General features: G+C 38.7%; 1 protein-coding gene across 1 annotated transcript in view; it reads left to right on the forward strand.

Annotated features, from left to right (window-relative positions):
- LOC149796980 (uncharacterized) overlaps positions 1-18119 on the forward strand; it is an 83378-nt gene extending 65259 nt beyond the window's left edge. Inside the window, exons 7-10 of the mRNA XM_089960676.1 lie at positions 509-688; positions 2283-2361; positions 3272-3571; positions 14847-18119. Coding sequence (XP_089816802.1) covers positions 509-688; positions 2283-2361; positions 3272-3571; positions 14847-15058 — 771 coding nt within the window. The 3' untranslated portion in view covers positions 15059-18119. The remainder of the gene's footprint in view (positions 1-508; positions 689-2282; positions 2362-3271; positions 3572-14846) is intronic.
- Positions 18120-22766: the final 4647 nt, after the last annotated feature.

Consider the following 22766-nt stretch of genomic DNA (forward strand, 5'->3'; position numbering starts at 1 on the left):
CGAACCCTGCTGTTATTGAGAACGGAGAAAACGCACACAGTTTCAGTGCACGAATCTCTGTCGAGAAATTTCTTCCTGAAGTCGCCCAAAAAAATAAAAGAAGATTTTTAAGACGACTAAAACTTGATCTTCTTTTAGAAACTAGATCAGGATAATTTTCAAATTGATGCAAATTAAAATACAATAACAAACAATGCAGAAAATGAGAACACCGTATTTTGTGCCGAACCTTATTTGTAAGAATCAGTGCTAAAGGGGACAGTTAAATTGTGTTTTTATTGCTTCCGGAGATGATGTCCTTGCAAAATATTTTAGAGTTACCTCTTAGATAGCCCAATGACGAAATGAAAATCAAAAGACCCCTACAAACATCCCCCTTCCCAAACAAAACAAACATCCCCCAAAGAAAACATAACATAAACTGAAACTCAGAATCAATATCAAGCAATGTCCTTTATGTGATTCGTCTGACCACATGTGTCTTTTTATTCTGATATTTATTTTCCAGACCTTTACGGATAACACGAAGACAACGTATGTTTATGACTACTGTCGATCTGGCCAGACAAACACCGTCTTGCCAGTGGTGAATGGTTCTACAATAGGGGCGAAACTAACGATGACACCATACAGTGAGTATTTAGCAAACAATTTGCTTTTGACAGAGGCAGTTATTTATGACCTCAAGGTAAAACTGGCGCCTTTGTATAAATGTAATATAGGCAACAATGTGCAAGAAGGTGAAATGCGCGCGCAGAAACTAAGTATGATGCTAATTTACGGGCTTCCAGCATGGTTGTTAATATCTGATATTACCTTAGATTTACATGCACCTTTGCTCTGTTTAATGGTAATGTACGGGCTACCAACATGGGTGGGATTATCTGATATTACCTTATTTTTACGTATACCCTTGCTATGTTTAATGATAATGTAAGAGCTACCAGCATGGGTGGGAATTACCTTAGATTTAAAGGTATCATTACATGTCTGGGACTATCCGATATTGCATTAGAATGACAAATACCATTGCCATTTTTATGTTGGGGACATTAGAGCGAAGGTCATACTCATATTTATTTTCAGCAAGATCCAGAAGACAAGGCATTTAAGACTGGATTAAGACATTGATGCATCAGTTTCAGTCTAATTAGAAATATAATAAACAGTTGTTTTCTACCAATTTAGAGGATTTAAAGTACAAAAGAAGTCCGCCTTATAAATTTCAAAAATGTTCGATTTGTATACCCGGCGACTTGAGCCTATTCACATTCCGTTCAGGCGACTTCTCACAATAATCTTAAAGCTACTGGTACTACTAAGAATCGTTGTGTAATGCTGTAGCAGTTTTATGTCATACAAATACATGCTGTAGCAGTTTTATGTCATACAAATACATACCGTAAAGACAGTCACCAGTGCCTGATCATCATGATTTTTCAAATAGCCTAGAATGTAACTATGCATCTGACGTTAGTTGTATATTTCCTATTGTCCCTAACATAGCAGGGACTTACAAACTAGGATAACTTCAAGTATTTCGTGGCGGTGTAAGCGTAAAATGTTTTCGCAAACTTTTAAAAAGACAAGAATCATATAGTATTTACTAACGTGTGCAATAGTTAAAAGATTACTTCGATATGAAGTTCTCGTGAACAAATAGTCACTATAGTCACTATAGTACACACGCACTCGCGTGCATACACTCACGCGCACACAGTGTGGAACCAGCCTCTTGCTTTTCCTGAGTATTGCGGATTTCTGAGCGTTATCACAGATTAATTTTATATCTTGAAATTTTGTATTTTGGGTTTGAAAATGATTACTCCAGTTTACTGTATAAACTGGTATATTGTGTTATTGTGGTTGTTGTTGATATTTTGTTTGTTTCTTTTTTATGGGGATACATTCATTGGAGAATTACACAAGTTTCATTGCGAACAGAGGTTGTGTTGGATAATACTCTTGAAAGTCGTGACACTTCGTTCTGTTAGGTTTTTAAACCGACCTGTTGCAATGCAACGATTTATATCATTGGTTGCTCATACGGTGTGATTCGTCAAAATGCTGGTCAGCTGCTGTCTATCGGTATTAAACCTAACACCTATATCCTGACACAAAGCGATATGTCATCTTTGTTACATCTCAAAAAGTGCAAAATATATACAATTTATCTGTTTGACTTGATCCTATTTAATAATAATGATAATAATAATAATAATAATAATAATAATTTTTTAAATTTTTCTGAACTGTCTAATTTTCGTTTTTTGTCAAATCAGGAAAATTCTGGTACTTTTGTTCTGGTGCTGTATTCTGCACAAATTGTTCTGTTAGAGGAATGCAGTTCATTGTTAATGAGTAATTTCCTTGCAATGTAACACATATCAAGATGAAATTCTTGATATGCATAATAAGTTCTATTCCACAGTAATTGATAGTAGGAAAGATATTTTGCATGACTTTTTTCGGAGACGAAGCAGTAGACCCAATGTTGGGTTGTCATTTCAAGATTATAGATAATCACTGCCCAAATTGTTAATGCTGTACATATTAGCGCACAATGTTATATACGAATTAATTCCGTTAATGTATATTTCTTTTATAACAATTCTTATCCCAAATGACACGTTAATGTTGTTGGCTTTTTTTTTAACCAATCCGTCCACAATTACACATTAGTCAATGTTCTTGACTAATATTTTTACCAATAAGTACCAATGATTACTTATGCATTATTTCTGCCAATTTTTATATTTACTAATAAGTACTCATGATTGCATATTCGTGAATTCTGCAAAGCTTTATTTTTATTCCAATTATAAGCAGAACATTAATACTTTTCCTGTTTTTATTTGTAGCTTACTGTCGTAAGTATTCCTTTGCCTACTGTAATATTTAACCGTTTGGAGTACTTTAGCACTTTTTATGATTATATACCTTTAGATGAATATTGTCTAAGAAGTAACCTTTCCATTTATGGGTGTTTAATAAAAATGAATAAATAAATAAATAAATAATTAAATAAATAAATAAAAAAACAAGCGTAGTATAATATTTATTGACTGTGCTTTTTCTTATTATGGTTAATATTCCGTATGGAAGAAAAATATAATCAGTAAGTGAAGGATAACAGGATCGATGCAAAGTTGTAGATAAGATGCCGCTTAATTAAAGTCAACAAAATCACGAAGACATTTGTATACCGAATGTGGGAAACCTTTGAAACACGTATCAAGGCAAGTATTTTATCGTAACTTTTGACTCTTAGCCTTCACAACAACGACAACTTCTACCACATCAACAACGACCACATCAACGTCTACGACAACCACAACAACAACAACAACAACAACACCAACACCATCAACAACGACGGGAGCCGCCAGCGGTAGTGGTAATGGAACATCTGGCGGAGCGTCTACGAGTTCGGGAGTTAGCGGGACGGTTATCGGAGGAGCAGTAGCGGGTGGATTGGTTTTCATTGCTGTTCTAGCTGCCGCGTTAGTGCTACTGTATTGCCTCAAGTTCAAGAAGACAGGAGTTAATCCAATCAAGCCAAACCCGAAAGGCAAGAGAATAAAAATTTTATAGAATGAGAAAGCTAGTATTTAAATTAGTATTTTATTCATCTATACATTCACAATGTATATTCGATGTAAACTGTTTCCTAAGTGCGAGTTTTTACAACTATTTCACATCGAAATACAATCCACTGGTGTTCAGTCAGAGATACTATACATGTGATTAAAGTTTATATATTAAACAACCAAAACAGTAGGCACTGGATTGAATGGGTATGTCACTTTGGTAACGGTTTTATAAAACTAGTTACTTTTTACACGGTTATTGTCATCGTGTGGCATATATATGAAGTCAATAGAAATACTTTGAGAGAGCTAGTGGCCACGGATTAAGGTCTATTTCACATTTTGATAACAGAGACTGGATCCAACAATTCAACATACATTATGTTACATTTCTGTTTTTAATCTCATAATTGTTGTATATGAAATAAATAATGTTATGTTTGAATGGACTCTCTCTTCGTGTTTCGGGTTAAAACTTTCCACACACACTGCTGTAGTTCATGAATGTTCTTTTATCCTTTTATTTGTCATCACAATTTTGTGGCATGCATTTCTCTACTACCAATGTACGTATAAAGGTAAAGATTAGCGTGCATATCTTGTCTCGCTAATATCACATCCGTATTAACTATGAATTGTGTAAATGATATAGGGCCTAACCTGAACAGGGTAATACAGTTAAAACTAATTGGTACTGCTACATGTTTGAATTATTAGGAAAATAGCAGATTGTTAGGAACTGGTTGCAAGTTAATGAATCGTATACGACATGTGTCAATAGTTAAACAGGTATGATGATTCATGGACATCTGCGTCCAAAACACCCAGGCATCTATTCTCAAAACTTTTCAGTAAGATAATCTAAAATTAAACATAGTCATCTAAATTGCCAGATAATGTATCTAATGGCGGGAAGAACAAGTGACACGCAGTTACATTTAATGAGGCAGAGATTTCGAGTGTATAATTGAAAGTTTCGAGAATGCCGAACCCTGATCTCTTATAAATGAGTATATATATATATATATATATTCGATTAGAACCTTTTTTGTTCTCTCTCAAATGATCTAACAAAAATATGTTTTTTTTAAAAAAAATGAAACATATGCTACAAAAATCGTGACAACCAGAAAGAGGCTTAACATTAAAAATATTTACATAAATATTATCGCAAGGTTTTCTTTCTTTAGTCGATATGCATGAATAAAAAAACTGACGATGCTTTTGTAGTGACTGATTATGGCACGGACACTGTTTGGAATTTAAAGCGAGGAAATGGAAGTTTCTCAGGCGAAAATCAAACGGCTAACGAAACAACAATATCAACAGGTGAAAAATTGGAAATTAAGATTTAATTTTGAAACACCAACTTTACATGCACATACGTTTCATATATGTTTGAATAAGAATCTGAACTACACAGAGAATCGGCTTTGATTGTGCGTTTGCCCTTCTGTCTATTGATTTGTTAGGTCGACAAGTGATCCAAGGTTACCGTCGACAAGGTGGGTACTCTATCTTAAGTTTGCTGATTTCTCAAACTAATGTAGACTTGTTTAATACTAACCAAACTAATAATGTGATCGCAAATGTGATATGACGGGAAGAAACAACGGTGGTTCCATATAAAAAGGAAATTCCGATAAATAAAATGTGATATGATTGGAGGAAACAACGGTACTTCCATATACTAGTGAAGTCCTATTAATACAAAGTGATATGATTGGAGGAAACAAATGTGATTCTGTGAAGTTCTATGTGACTCACTGTTATGCGTTGGGGTGGGGTGCTCCCAAATTTATTTGAATTACTGTGGAATTCCCACCCTGGCTCGTTTTTATAGGAAGTGAAATTAGTGATAGAGAGAGGTAAAGCTCCGAGCCCCCAGTCAGCAATACCGACAATTAAATTGTTAAGAACACAAAGGTGAAATCCAAAAGAATAACAATTTAATACAAATTAAACGATATTAATTTCTCAACCAATCTACTTCCTCTCGACCATGTGACAACCTATTTCATCACGTGATTTTAGTGTGAGATGGCTTTCGCCTGTACTTAGTTGCTACTCATCTGAGTTTACTACACCAATTGCTTTCCTCCTTCCGGCATTTTCTGATTCTTCCTGCCCTCCTCACCTTTTGTCTTCCTTTCTCCTCCTCCTTTTCTTTCTCTCTTTCCTTCAACGAGGCTTGTTCCCCGCCTAATTCTATTCTCTATTTCTCCTTCCGGCGTTCTCCGCCTATTTCTATCCTGTCTCTCTGAGACTCGGGACTTGACTACTCTGTCCCCAAAAGCTTCCTTTACGAAGCTTTCTGTCCTTAGAATGTACTAAGAGGTTTCCCGCCAAATCACGAGTGGCTCCCTCGGAGTGAGTATATTCTGCCTTACCAGTACGACGGCTTACAAATCACTAATTCGTTATCAGTTCAAATGACTGTTAAGTTCTGATTCGAATTGATGGCCCCACCCTTCCTCAGTTCTGATTGGATATCAATTCTGTCCCCAGTCGGTCCATCTTAACAGACGAGCCTCGGGCCATCTGTGAAAGCGGAGAGATTTACAATAGCATCGAGGGTCCTTTGTTCTTAGAACAAAGCTTTCAACATCTACATGAGAGGTTTAACACCTAACGGAGGGTTCTTGTACAAACAAAATCGCCGTAACAGTGTAGGGTCGACATACTCATTGCGCTAACCCATTCCTTTGTTCCTGACTTACGTAATCGCGGGCAGGCAAACGTGACAATCCCCCCCCCCACGTTTGAGAATAAAATCGGGATTTTATTTAACAAATTACTTGAAATGCAAATGCGCGTTCCTGCGCGTAATAAAATAACAAAATTATAGCGACACTACACGCTGACTACGGACACGAATATACGCGCAACATACGGTTATCTACAAAGCGATCTATGACATTTCAGCTCTCCTACTCATGAAATCAGTGCCTACGTTCTCGGTTCCTTTCACGTATCTAATCTACATCTGGTACTCCTGTAAGAACAGCGACCATCGCATCAAGCGTCCATTCGAAAATTTTGCCTGCGCGAGATAGGCGAGTGGTTGGTGGTCGGTCTCCAAGATGAACTTCCGCCCGTATAAGTACCCCTCGAACCGTGATATCCCGAACATGATTCCGAGGCATTCTTTCTTCGATACGGAGTAGTTCTCGGCAGCAGACAGTTTCCGACTGCCGTACGCGACAGGAAAAAGCGTGCCCTCGTGCTCTTGCAGTAGTACTGCTCCAAGTCTCGTGTCACATGCGTCAGTACGAAGCACGAAGTCTTTGGACAGGTCTGGTAGACGGACAACCGCGTCGGATGTAAGCCTATCCTTTAGCGTTTGGAAAGCGTGCTCACACGAATCAGTCCAAATAACTTTACTCGGTGCCCGTTTCTTGGTTAGGTCAGACAACGGCCCCGCAATCGCACTGAAATTGGCCACATACCTCCGGTAATACCCTGCCAATCCTAGGAATGACCTCACCTCAGTTTTTGTGGTGGGCCGTGCTGCGTTTTTCAGCTGTTCCACCTTCGACTGCTCTGGGGACAGCGTGCCTTGGCTCAGGGTATGTCCCAAATAGTCCAATGTCCGGAACCCAAAGTGATATTTGGAAGGGAGTGCTGTCAATCCCGCCTGACGTAGCCGCTCCAAAACGTCAGCTAACAGAGTGAGGTGTTCACCCCACGTCTCTGTGGCTAACAAGAGGGCATCCATGAAGTTGTGGACACCCCTATCGCGCAAGGGTTCCAACAGCTTCCGTATCATCCTAGTAAAGACGCTGGGCGCGTTCTGTACCCCGAACGGCATGACCAACCACTGGTAGGTCCCGTCGGGAGTAGCAAAAGCAAGCTTTGCCCTATCCTCCTCCCTTACCGGAATTTGCCAATAGCCCTTGGACAAATACAGCTTGGAGAAATATTTCGCTTTCGAGACAGAAGCGAAAATACGTTCCGGGTCAGGTAGCATTTCGACTTGAAATTTTGTCACCTGATTCAGCTTCCGGTAGTCGACACAAAACCGATGGGTGCCATCCTTTTTCTGCACTAGGACTACTGGAGAGCTGTACGGAGAGTCCGCGGGTTCGATTACTCCCAGAGCAATGATCTGCTCGATCTCCTTCTTCCTCACGACTTGTCGTTTTGCGTGGGGCAAGGAGTACGGTTTCCGTTGGACTGGCCGGTCGTCAACCAGCTTTAACCCCGAACTCGACAAGCGACGTTCTCCCGGGTATTTCCGTAAGCACATTGGAATACCCGGCCAGCAACGTCTGAACCTCTTCCCGCTGTACCGCAGTCAACATGGGGTCGCACTCCACGTCCGAGGGTGTCTCAGCCCTCGTTAACGGACAGCTCGGAACAGTGTTGGCACCTTCCGTATCGCCTTCGGCGTCCTCGGTGACTATCGTGGCGATAAAAAAAATCGCTGACGGTCTCTCTTTCCCGGTATCTCTTAAGGAGATTGGCATGGTACAATTTCTCCTTCGTTGGTAGCCGTATCCGATAGGTTTGACCTCCGACCTTCTCGGTGACAACCTATGGACCCCTCCAGGAAACTTGCACCTTGTTGTGTTCTTGGGGCAGCAGCAACAACACCTTGTCCCCTACTTCAAACTGGCGTGGTTTTGCGCGCTTGTTGTAATTTTTCGCCTGACGCGCCTTCGCTCGCTTGAGGTTCTCCTGTGCGAGGGAACAAACTTCCTCCAATTTGTTGCGCAAGTCCGCGACGTACTGGTAGGTAGTGCGTACCTCCTCCACAGCGTGATCGTCCGTCCACAGTTGTCTCAGTACGGCGATTGGGCCACGTACAGTCCTCCCGTACAAGAGTACAAAGGGAGAAAACCCTAAACTCGCTTGGGGTACTTGCCGATATCCGAAAAGCATTGCAGGAATGTATCTATCCCAATCTTTAGGGCGGCCTTCGCACAGCTTCTTGAGCGTGTTCTTCAATGTCCCTTTAAACCGTTCGACCAGCCCATTACATTGAGGGTGATACGGTGTAGTCGTAAGATGTTTAATCGACATCAGTCCGTTTACCTCTGCTACAACGCGACTCATGAATTGTGTCCCTTGATCGGTCAGGATCTCGTCGGGCACTCTGACTCTTGACCAAATCCCAAACAGCGCTGCCGCGACGGTTTCCGAATCAATATTACGCAGCGCGACGGCCTCCGGATAGCGTGTAGCGTAACCTACGGTCGTTAAGATATACCGATTTCCGTGCGACGACGCGGGTTTTATCGGTCCGATCAAGTCCATCGCGACGCGTCTAAACGGTTCATCGATAAGGGATGTACTCCCCAAGGGGACGGGTCGATGATCCGTTTTCGGTGCCATTCTCTGACACTTGTCATAGGAGAGACAGAACCGCTTAACGTCTCCATGGACCCCTGGCCAGTAGAATTCTTTTAAAAGACGGTCACGCGTCTTGGCAATTCCCATGTGTCCACCCATGAGACTCTCGTGCGCGAGTTTCAACACTTCACATCGCTTCTCCTTTGGCACGACGACTTGCTTAAAGTGTTCGTTACCATTCCTGGCGTGGCGATACAAGATCCCCTTCTTGCATGCGAACTTCACCACGCCATTCGGAGTTTCTTTCTCCGTTTCTGCTGCAGGGTGTTTGTGCAACTGCGCCAGAGTTGCGTCTTCCTGTTGCAGCTTCCTCAACTCGGCCGAAAGAAAGTTACTCACCGGTGTCGACGTAACTTCCATCGGCTTCGCTTTCGTCTGTCGACTCTTGGACCTGGTTTCCACAGCACTCACCGGCATCGGTGTGCAGGTTTCGGGTTCGGTTGTGGCAACACATAACGACATCCCAGTATGACGTCATGTGATAAACCATTCAAGCACGCAGCTTCAATTTTCCCCTTCACGTACGGTGAATCGAGGTCAATGACAGCCACTGGCAATGAGTCACGCGCGCTGTTCGCGTACTGAACTTCGATTACCTCCCCTGTGTAATCCTCGGGCTTCACATATTTCTTGTCGACAAGGGCTGCAACGCTACACCCAGTGTCATACAAGATGGTGGCACCTTCTCCGTTGACAGTAGCAGATGCGAGGTTGGCTGATTTACAGCTTGCCTCCGGCTCGCGCTCCTTCCTAGCGACGTCATTCACCTGGGTCTACCTGCCCTTGGGACAGTCCCTGACAATATGCCCCGGGCGCTTGCAGTTGTAACACGTCGGCGGCCCTCGCCGACCTGCAAGTCCCGCTTTCGTGGGTGAGGCCTGTCCAGGTCTATGGTTGGCATCGTTACCTGTAGATCCCCCTCCGACCCTCCCGTCGCCCCGACGGTTACGGACAGCTGGCTCTACCTCAACCACACGGCGTGACTTAGTGGGTCGGGGTGGGTCCGCACCACCAGAACCTCCACTCTTCGAGTGTGCCTGCTCGTATCTTTCCGCCATGCTAGTGATCTCTTCGAGCGTCCGGTGCTCTCTCTCTGCAAGAAAGACTGTCAACTCGCGACGGTAAGTACTCAGGACATGTTCCTTGAGTATAACCTCGCGTAGCCCGTCGTACGATCGTTCGACTTCAGCCATCTTCATCTACTTCTCAAATAACCCTCGAACACGGGTATGGAATTGAGAGTGGGTCTCCGTTGCCTTTTTCGTCGAGTCCCGAAAGTGTTTACGGTACGTTTCGGCAGTCAGCCGATAATGGCAAAGAAGGGCCTTCTTGTGCGCATTATAGTCGCCAGCATCGTCTGCAGCTAAGCCGTGGTAGACTTCACGAGCTGCACCTTGCAAAAAAGCTGAGACATTAATCGCCCAATGTTGTTCAGGAATTTTATGAGCGTGAGCGAGTTTCTCAAACTGCACGAGAAAATAGTCGACCGGTCCCTCCAGAACTTGTACTGGCGTCGTCCCTATCGGTGTCCCTAGCCGATAACCTGACCTTCTCCATTTCGAGAGTGTGAGCGAGCTCTCGTTCTTTTGTGGCCGCTGATATCCTGGCCAGCTCCAACTCTTTCTGTGTTTCTCTCTCGGCGGCTATCCGGGCCTGCCCCAGCTCTTTCTGGGTTTCTTTGTCCGCTGTTATCTTGGCCAGCTCTAGCTTTCTGTCCGCTAATATCTTGGCCAGTTCTCTGTCCGCTGATATCTTGGCCAGCTCTTGCTCCGCTGCTATCTTAGCCAGCGCCTTCTCCGCTGCTTTTTCTGCCTTCCATTCCTTGATTCTTTCTTCAATAAATGCTGCCAGGCGATCTCCCTCGTATCCGAGATCTTCCGAACCAATGGCACGGTACTCCTTGATCGTTTGCCTTTCTGTAGCCATATTGTTATACTAATAGGAAGTGATACCTTGTCTCGACCTTACTAACAATGGACAGATATTACAAGTTCCCAGCCAAATACTTACCTGTCGACAGCAACTAATTTCGTCCAGGTAAGATATTTGCTCGATATATGCTTCACAATTACTGCAAGTAATTAAAGATCTACCAAGCATGCAAATATCAAATATAACAAACACAAGATGAGAAAATCATAAAAATTCAAAATACACAGGATGGAAAATATCTCACACTTTTCAATAATACTTCCTTACAAATAAACTTTGGGTCGTAAAATAATATTTATGTCTAATTCAAATCCCGGAAGAAGCGCCCACTGTGAAGTTCTATGTGACTCACTGTTATGCGTTAGGGTGGGGTGCTCCCAAAATTTTTTGAATTACTGTGGAATTCCCACCCTGGCTCGTTTTCATAGGAAGTGAAATTAGTGATAGAGAGAGGTAAAGCTCCGAGCCCCCAGTCAGCAATACCGACAATTAAATTATTAAGAACACAAAGGTGAATCCAAAAGAATAACAATTTAATACAAATTAAACGATATTAATTTCTCAACCAATCTACTTCCTCTCGACCATGTGACAACCTATTTCATCACGTGATTTTAGTGTGAGATGGTTTTCCCTGTACTTAGTTGCTACTCATCTGAGTTTACTACACCAATTGCTTTCCTCCTTCCGGCGTTCTCTGATTCTTCCTGTCCTCCTCCCCTTTTGTCTTCCTTACTCCTCCTCCTTTTCTTTCTCTCTTTCCTTCAACGAGGCTTGTTCCCCGCCTAATTCTATTCTCTATTTCTCCTTCCGGCGTTCTCCGCCTATTTCTATCCTGTCTCTCTGAGACTCGGGACTTGACTACTCTGTCCCCAAAAGCTTCCTTTACGAAGCTTTCTGTCCTTAGAATGTACTAAGAGTTTTCCCGCCAAATCACGAGTGGCTCTACCAGTACGACGGCTTACAAATCACTAATTCGTTATCAGTTCAAATGACTGTTAAGTTCTGATTCGAATTGATGGCCCCACCCTTCCTCAGTTATGATTGGATATCAATTCTACCCCCAGTCGGTCCATCTTAACAGACGAGCCTGGGGCCATCTCTCAAAGCGGAGAGATTTACAATAGCATCGAGGGTCCTTTGTTCTTAGAACAAAGCTTTCAACATCTACATGAGAGGTTTAACACCTAACGGAGGGTTCTTGTACAAACAAAATCGCCGTAACAGTGTAGGGTCGACATACTCATTGCGCTAACCCATTCCTTTGTTCCTGACTTATGTAATCGCGGGCAGGCAAACGTGACAGCTTGAATATAATAAGGGGATTTGTATTAATAAATTGTTATATGATTGGATGAAAAAAACGGTGCTTCCATATAATAGTGAAGTCCTATTAATAAAATGTGATATGATTGGAGGAAACAACGGTGCTTCCATATAATAATGAAATTCCCATTAATAAATCATTAACATTTAACACATACTATGTCAACAATTTATCGACTTCGAACTCTTACAGTATTCAATATTAAATTGATCATATACATATCTGTCATTTTTTTTTCTTCTGAGCAAACTCAGGTATTAACAAGGTGAGTAAGTATTTTGTTTGAAGATATAGCTGAAAACGCACGCACCCGAGTTTTGCGGGCAGAGTATAATTAAGACTAAGACAACTCTGATAGGTATTGCAGGCATGAAGCGCATGAACTCTGATTTAATATAATAAAGTTTCTAGCATTAGCACATGAAAATGACTTCTCAGAAGTAATGCTATGCATTAAACTGGAAATTTAAGCTCAGTCGTTCTTTGTGCCACGTAAACAGTTTTACTATTTGTTCCGGTGATCGAAAGAAGCCAATCAAAACGTGTGTCACGAGGTCAATAATTGATAACGCCCTTTTAAGTTTACATTCAAAGTCGCGTATTCTGAGTCATAAATAACGACTGTAACTAAAGTTAAATCTAGTGACTGATACCAATATAAGTGAGGTGAAGTACTGTAAAGGCATGTCAAGGAGAACTCAGACTAAAATGGCGAACATTTGTCAACAGTAACCTTGACCTTTGATGCTGAGAACCAGAACTGAAGTGTATAGTTGGATCCTCTCGAGATAGTTACCAGTGAGGTTTGGTAAATGTATTTTCGAAGATTTATAATCATTGCCCAGAAATTAATTGTATATTCCTTTTCTAAGACACCGTGACCTCACCATTTGACGTTTTGGCTGTAAATTAAGAACTTAGTTTCAAATCGTAATGTCATTCCACGTCTAAATTATTGTAACACGCACAGCCGGACGGGCTGACATTTATCATTCGGAAAGAAAACAAAGCTTTCACGCACAGTCGGACAGACTGACAATAAAGACAAGCGATGAACAGGAAACCATATTAATATAGTTTCAGCCTTTAGTAGAAGATTTCAAAACATAAGACAAATAAAACAATGCTAATCAGAAAAATGATTTAAATAGTCTGCACGTAATTTCTTAAGTGGTGGCACACAAGTTTTCTTTTGGCTAATTATCCATTACATGGATTTTTAAAGAATGTTTGAATCTGTTTAAAATGTAAACGCACGAATCTAAACAGAAATGACGGAACCTCTAGTATATGGAACCTCAAGTATGAAGTAATAACCACTGACATTGTAAAAGGAACAATGGATTTGCAAACAGTTTTTTTTATTCACTGATAAAGATACTGGTATCTCAATTTCTAAGATTATTTCCACTTGTCTCATTATACAAGGTTTCAAGAGTAACTGATAAATATCTAGCGCAGTACACACGTATCTTAATGGCGCATGTCACCAACAGTAACGTTTGGTATGACGTAAAAACTATAGCAAAATCATAGTTATATTCAATTAAAAGCCGCAGTAGAGTACACTGTTGTTTATTTTGGGCGAGTATAAGGGATGGGAGTGGGATGATCGAATTTAAATAATCGAAATTATGAACAGGATTGATGTATATATTTTTATTGTACAAGTCCTGTTGTCAGTGTCACAGTTTTGAATGATACCCTCCAAGGTTTTCTGTTAACGAACTTTTTGGAAAATTAAACCAGTTTTACAGGCGTTTCTTTATTTAGATTGATCACTCTTTTCATGTCATTATTTCGAAGTACTACTCTATCTTCTCATCTGTGATTATTTCACCCTATTTAAACAATGCATACTTTACTGCTTTGGTGCTTCGCACTGCCTACCAGGGGATCTAGTAGTTTCTGTAGTTTTGATAGCAGACATGTGAACTTGTTAGGTGAAGTTTGTACTCTTGTTTGCTTTATCTTGATTAAAAGAATGCACTGTACTTGAGACAGACTACTGTTTGCGTTTTTAGTTTCCTCCGTCTCCTGGACAGCATGGCCATTCTTTCCACCAACACGTACACATACAACATTTCTATATACGGATTGCACATATTTATTTAAATGTTTGTCTCTGCCATCCCGAGTGACTGACATGTACATTGTAGGCATTAAAGAAGACATTAATGTGATAGCAACGATTGCTCAAATCTTCCAAAATTCGATTTTATAGTCTCACGACCTTCTACATAAAACTAAGATAAGATGCGTCTTTAATGAACAGCTCATACCTATTCATTTTGTTACGACATACTGTTTTTATTTTATTAGTTAGATACAAATGAACTACTACCATTTATCTACTATTAAATAATATTAAATCTCTTTAACACTCCTGTTTATTATCAAGCATGGGAACCATTGACGTACCACGTCTGTTTGTTCGCTTTTTGTCACGCCTGTTCTTTTCTTTTACAGTTGGTCGGGATGACACAAAACTGCTAGGAAATTTCTTGCCCATGTTAAGATGAGATGCAAAAAATGCAAAAATCATTCTTTAATCTCACTTCGAGTAAGTCAGTCAGTCACTAAGTAAGTGGCAATGTGCGTTGTTATGCATTGCTTAAAGATGTTCATGTTTGTTTCAACAGCGGATGCACCTTCTGATAATGAGAAACTGAAGGAAGCTTTTGTTAACAACCCGGCACTAATGACAGAGCTGCCCCCTAAACCGGGTCTGACCCCTATTAACGTAACACAGCCACCCTCTGCAATCCAGATCGTACCAAATGGCGTGCCGATGAACGATGTCAAACCCGTGCAGAAGAAGCCACTTCCTTCAATTGGAAAGCCCAAAAAATAAAGTCTGCAATCTGAATTATGTACCATATTTTGAGTTCAGTGGGTTTTTCGTTCCATTTGACATACACATGATTAATTTTTATTAGAATTGCAAAGCGTTAGAAGATGAATATTTATGTTTTTCACGTATCTAATATACTTGAATTATCATCATAAAAACTGATACATGTATAAATTATCTCAATAACATTTGCTTTAAGATAGAAACGAGAGAAAGAGACAGATTCGTTGACAAATCGAACGTTATTGGCAGGATACTCATTATTTCTCAAATAAACTTTACATCCTCATTTATTATTCATCAGGTAGGCATTATTTCTTATTTTTATAATATGGGCATTTCAAGTTGATTGCCCCCGTTTACTGAACTGTAAGACCATTTTATAATCCCTTTTCAGTGTCAATGTTACTTTGTGAGCAATACGTCGACACGTGCTTCTGTCAATTCTTGTTTCCTTACAAAAAGAGCTTACAGCTACGACGTATTTAGTACATTATGCTCTGATGATTCGTGTTTGTCGCTCGTGCTGCTTATTTTCCGTGCAACAAAATTGGTAGAGTCTCGTTTAGAAACGTAACCTGTCACATAAACGTTGCTTCTGAATCTTCAGACTAGATTTTGATGCAAATTTTCTGTACTTATGAATTCAATTGCATTGAAGTCATTATGATTAGTATAACTTCAGGTAAACAATGCGGTTTCCCTATGACGTTCAGAATATGATTAACTACGCTTGTACAATGTATGGGGGTGGGGTGGGGTGGAAATGCTGTCGGCTTTTAGTTTCGAATTACAATTATGTGTCTTTCTGGATATAAGACATAGATAAAACAATTCTTGAGAATATGAACCTGAGAGGAAACTTTGTTTTTAACGAGAAAAGCCGTCATTCATGTCATTCAGTATTACCCTACCCACCTGTTTATTAATATTTTATTTTAATTTTATGAAATATGAATTTTCTACCATAATTTGTTGTCTCAGCTGTACGGTGAGTCGTTATCGGATTTGATTACAATTCTTTTAAATACAAATGATTTTAAGCATGAATCCATTGTATACCTCATTTTTTAAGAAGCTTATTCATTTCAATGTGTAAGTAAATAACTGAAATGGTGTTGTTTTTTTTTTAAAGTAAAAAAAAAAGTAATGGATACATTAGAATCATGCACTATACACAGGATTGAGGTAGCGCACGTGTTTTCTTTGTAATTGTTAAAGCTATTTAAATGAATTCTTGTTGTCATAGATAACGTACCGAATTATGTGTATATATTTTGTTTAACTCAAGCACCAGACTAATGTTGAACTAAAGAACAAAATGTGATGTATGACTGAATATTATTACTGAAGTATACGTATTATTTCAAACTAATTTATTATTTTTATCAGTTTTATTAAAATTTAGATATTTTAATACTTTCTACTGAGATTGTAGATTCTTTGATTTTGCAATCACGTTACAATGTCTAATATTTAGATTCCCGTATTTTCGATTCCTCTTCCTCCTAGCATTATAGCATGACATATAGAACTACCAAGTGTTAGCTATTTGCCGCAGAGTATGATAGCTTTATATTCATATATATATATATATATATATATATATATATATATATATATATATATATATATTGAATTACCAAAATCACTCTGGTTCACTTATTTCTTAAAGTAAGAATAACCTTTAACTGACTTATGCAAGGTAGCTAGCGGCATTGTAATAACGCATTACAGCGAGACTATTATGACCTTTTAGCCATTTTTAAAAATTAACAGTTCATGTTAAAATTAATTTCAGCAGGATTTATTTCCCTTGGTTACTTTTCTAAAAATAGAATAACTTGTTAAAAACTAAGTGACACTTATTTCTGTACAAGTAACGTTTCACATTTTATGCTATTTTGAAAACAGTGGTCTTAAGTTCTTTTCTCAAAAATTAATTTTAAATCGACTGCTGCAGATAGTATGTTATTTGTTGCTAGACTTTTCTCAATATATTTGAAGCTCGGCGTATTATGCTAGGGTAAACATTAACGCGTGATTCTATAACGTTTTTGCACGCATGAAGTCAAAGCAAAGGTTATAAAAAACATAACGGACGTACGTTATTTGCCCTCTCATCTGGACGCAGACTAATATTGTTTTGCCGACCGACGAATAAAATCGATTATTATATCTAGTATTGCTGATCTAAAAAGAGTTGCACAGTTCATACGTTAAACGCTTATTGTGACTTTTAGTACCCGAGATTTGGACCAATAGAAAAGGTTTAAAGGTTTTACATATATGAAGTATAATAAACTTTTTGCCATAATTCGAATAATGTAAAGTTCAATTACAAATATTAATGTTGGAAAATGTGATATCTCTTTTTTATTTATACAATAACTGTGATAAAAGTTGTATTACTGGAAGACGTATTTTTCTTTTTATGAATTGACAAGATGTTTTAGCACTTCGGTCAGTAGAAGCTTGTCACATATATTTGATGTTTTAGTTTTTATAAACGCATGAACGGAAGATGTGTTATTGGGCTGACCATGTTTTGCTACATGCTTTAAGTACTTATTTTGTATTAAGTTATTCAGACTCTGAATTCTTCAAGGAAAACTTTACCAGATTAACATCTCTTTTGGAAAATCGGTTGTTCAAAAATATAAAGAAAATCATAATGTTTCTTTATTAAGTAAACTTTAAATTTAATCGGCACAAAAATTTAACTTAAAATTTATTTTGCTCAAAATTAAACTTTACATTTAGTCTATGAAATGTTGAGGACCATCAAACAATTTACAAAACCTTTCATTCTTTAATCGGACAAAGTATGTCTGCTTGGTCAAATGTAAAATACGTATTTATTCGCTTGTCACGTGTTTTGTAGTGAAAATGCTGAAATAATTTGTTCAATCGTATAGATCCATATCAAGTGCTGTTTTTATTTTTTCGTTATTTTTTAAAGAAATTGTAGGAGTTTGTCTTTGTAAATAATTGATGCAATCACTGTGTTGGTTTCTAATTCTTTTTACACATTGTTTGAACAATAAATGTTGTCACTTTTCGCTTAAGTCTTTGTGGTTCTTTATAGCGATACGATAATATAGAGCGTGTTAGTGTGATGAATATATTTTTAGAGTTGCATTAAAACCTAGAGTCTTTCTGCTGTGTTGCCATAGTCAGTGAATCTGTTAGGATGTATTCATCAACGTTAAACGCGAGCTATTGGGTAACTGACGAAGTTCAGTTGCTCTTGGTTTCCTACAATCAATGCCTTTTAGTGAACCAAACTGTCTGAGCTCATTATGGTAACGTATGGGCGGATGATCTTGAAAGAAAATAAGGAAATGAATAATTATAAACATAAGTCTGCAAAAGTCATTGATGCAAAGTTCAGACGACATTAGGGGATTAAAGGAACTGATCGTAGATCACAAAATACATCAATACCAAATGAAAAGCATCAATGAATTTTTGAAAGATATTGCAACAAAGTTCAAAAGACATGGTTGTAAAAGTGGGCTCATATTAAAAGTATTCCCAGAAAATCCAAAAGATATCACTTAAAAGTGGTCGTCTTTTTGAAGTACTAAAACCTATTCTGAAAAGGATATCATTGTTTTTAAATAGATAGTGTTTTGATGCGCAAAATGTTCACTTTACCATATTTACTATGATGAATTGCATATTTTAAACTGTCCAGAGACAACCATAAAGGCAGGAGATTGTTGATTAATTACTGGAGAATATGCCAAGGGATCAAATACATTTGAACAACTGTTACATTGCCTTTCATTCGAGTTAGATTCTATCTTGTAACATGTCAGAAGTTAAGCGTACATATATAGCCTGTAGCAAACAGAGAGATTTTATTTGAATTTCTGAAGCAATTCTACTCAAACGTAAAGCCGGCAAAGATGCTGCGTCACGATGGAATTGTATGTCACTATAGAAACTAATTACGCATTCGAGTATTGCTGGATTTTTGTTTACAATGTGAAATTACCGTTCCGGACATATTCATATTGATTTAGTCATGTCTACTGTCGCAACGTAGAGCACAGTGACTGCTGTAACTTTTGGATACAGATCAACCACAGACAGAGGTAAGATGTCAGTGATCTGCGTCGAAGAGCGCCTTAGAATACTCGGCCACCCGGAGTCCCGATTGTTTGCGAGGCATGTCTTAAAATATGTCTTCCTTGTTATATCTATAATACCCTTTTGCCGTGCTTATGGCTGAGTTCGGATTTTAACTGCCTTTGACCTTTATGCCATATTGTTTAAATCAAGTATATAGATTTTTTTTTTAGATTTGTATTAAACAGAAATTATTGCTCCTCGATACCAACAAAAACTGAGAATGTCAAGAGATTGTAATTAAATGACCGTACAAGCAATATATTGTTAGATATATACTTATATAATCTTATCACTTGAAAATACGGTATGGATGTGCCAGGACATATATAAATAAAGTACTTTAAATATTAGCCAGTATGGACAATAGTGTTGGATATTATTACATGGACTTGATAAGTTTAGACAATGTAATCATTTGCCGAGAACATCATTTCGGCGTCACTTCTGTTATTTTTATATATATAACCTAACGTGAAACTGCACAAGCTCGCACAAATGCTTAGTCTGGCTCGGTACTTACGGTACAGTAACTCAGGCGTTTAATTTGGTTTGGTGTTTTACATTGCAATAACACAAATATATTGATTTGGTGTTTTACAGTATAGTAGCAAAAGTGGTTAGCTTGGCTTGTTGTTTTACAGTACAGTAACGCAAATAAGATATTTACTGCAAAATTGGAGAGAAAAAAGAGCCCAAGCGGTAGGTGACCTGGCATGGTAGAAATCGAACCCGCACCTATTCTGTTGCGAGTCCTGGACGTTAAACACTGAGCCATCACGGGTCCCTCGCAGAAGTTATTGCACAAGTGAGATGAGGAGAGTTACAGAGTTCCGTCTACATAATACTGGCCGCCATGTATAGCCTATCGTGTGCTGAAAACTGGCGTTAAACCCCAAAACAACAACAACAGCTACATGAACAAACCCCTCATTGTCATGTGTATTCTCTCCTTAACTTTGTTTTATTGACGAATGTTCTTTAGATAATGATAAACTCGACTGAAATCACAGAACCACTTCACCCAGAACACTACACACAACTGTGATCACATTAGCACTTTCCGCGTTGGGTTTGACATTGGTAAATACTAATCATCATCATCATCATCATCATCATCATCATCATCATCATCTACCCATGAACATTGAATTTTCATTTTTCCAACACCTGCATTCCATTTGTTTCACAAAAATCCCAAATGCACACATTCTGACTACTACTAAAACTCATTTGGAATACTCGATACGTTTTGACTTGTGATAGCACTTTAATTAAATTACTATTTAGGTATTTTTCACCATACTCTAAATTATTTTTAATTGTTCACTTTTTATTCGAGGGTTGCATTGTACAAAACTCATTAGTTTTCGTTTTTTCTGTTACTTAGTTTAAGACCACAGAGTCGTACCAATACACGGTTAACCTGTTGAAGGTAACAGGTCACAATATGCCAAGTAGTACAGTCTTTAAGCAGCAGTGGTCACGTTCGAGGCTAACGTGTACATATACTTTTAGACGTTAACTGCTTGGCTTCTTTGTATCTTCTTACTGCATCTGCAATAGTGAACGCATATTTGTATGTTAGTCCACGTACCCGATCATGTTGGAGAAACAAAGATCGGTCTAGTTAACTTCGTTGGGGGTCCCACATAATTTTTCTTGGTGCAGGTAGGTAAATTTGCAACAACGTTTGTTTGGCAAGCCATGCTATATCGACACCTTGGGTAACTTGTGCAGCCCTCACTATATCCAAGCGTGCCCCATGCCCTCAAGAATGTAATTTGGATATTTTTCACTAGGGTATTTACTTCACGGTGCCATGGATAGAGTCGCTAACGCAGCAGCGACATCACCGCTGCATTATTTTTAAGACTCATGTTTACGTCCATTACACGAAAACGAACTTCTTTGCTTCACATCGAACACACGTTGGCGAGATTGCTGTTCTACCATTAATTGTTTGGGCCCGCGTTGGATTGGCAGTGCAAATTTTCATGCGGCATCGCGCACAATATGAATGCATGATTGTGTTAAACAATAAGTGGCATTCAACATTTATTAAGAGAAAGTAATGACTCCATTTTTACCGTCATTGACTTCTCTGTACAGGCAAAGCCAGGAACACTTCAGTATGTTGACTTTTTCCAAACTCAGTCAACGCGATGATTATTGACCCTGAATGATTTGGGAAAACTACACTGCTGCTCAATCTGATCATGAGACGACTAGCATGAGACGAGTAACATGTTTTTGCACCATCTGCTGACGACCTTCCAATGTTATTATATTCGCACAGGTGTCGTGGAAACTCTTGCGTCGGCAAAAAGTCATCACCTTCCATTGATTCCTTTTTGTACAAACGATGAAGTCTCCGGCATTGACGATCTTGATAATCTTGTTGTGTACGATGATGTGATGTTACAGCACCATGACAACCTGGCTAGAATACGTTCCCGAGGCCGACACAGAAACACAAATGTAATTTATGAAACACGATAATACGCATACGTGCTTAAGGATCTCGACAACTGTAACATTTTACTGATATTTCGTGGCATTGACTCTGATGGCCTGTTGACCATTCATGGGATGGATATATATATTCACGGAGGTTACCACTGACACATATAGTTTTATTCTATTAATTTGACTTGAGTCACCAGGCGAAAATACTTGAGAAAAGTGGACTTTATCTTACTAAAAGGTTTGACAATGACAAAGACGATAACGAATGAAACAAATTACCCAGGTTTCAGATGGAATTCGCTGGTAAAACACAAATTAGCACTTCAATGCATCCCTTCAACTGTGATGTAAATTGGCATTTCAGTTACAGAGACTTATGATGTAATTAGACACGAGCGCATTCATGTTGAAGAAAGTGTTAAATGGTAAACATTCACACCTTGTACAAGCAGACGTCTTCACGTGAGGTGATTTGGAATAATCTGACAATATTTCGCGGAAAATTGCTCTGATGTATAAATAAAAATGATACTATCTACTACAAATGTCTGAAGTGGATTTCATTATTTCAGCCAGATCCCCATAAGAACCGACAAAAAAAAAACATTTTGAAAGACATTTGAGTAAAATGTTTCTACCCTAGGTCTTTAATTTTATAACAGAAAGAACGTCAAACCAACAATGTTAAGTAAAATCAACAAGTTCTTTATTTCCCTACATTACAAAACGAAAATTCAAGAGACACTTAGGCCTACAGCATTTTGAATTAAATCCTAAATAGCCCTAAATATCCTATCACAGGTCTAAAAATACAGAATTTTCCAAATGAGTTCGGATAGCCTTGTATGATCTTATATAACTCAGTGATGCAATCCAGAATGTCTTTAAATGTGTTCGCAATAATACAAAGCAGTGTGTATAAATCCAAACGTGAATGAGCATTTTAGTAACTCAAATGCTATAAATAAATAATTCCTCTCAAATTATATCTGAACACAGATGTAAACACTGGTCAAACTTTATTCCCATATTATTACGTCAAAGAAATGAATTATTTGATTATCTCTCTCTCTGTATATATATATATATATATGTGTGTGTG

This window comes from Sinohyriopsis cumingii, chromosome 6 (genome assembly GCF_028554795.1).
Source record: "Sinohyriopsis cumingii isolate HCF-2022 chromosome 6, ASM2855479v2, whole genome shotgun sequence".
Classification (NCBI taxonomy): Eukaryota; Metazoa; Mollusca; class Bivalvia; order Unionida; family Unionidae; genus Sinohyriopsis; species Sinohyriopsis cumingii.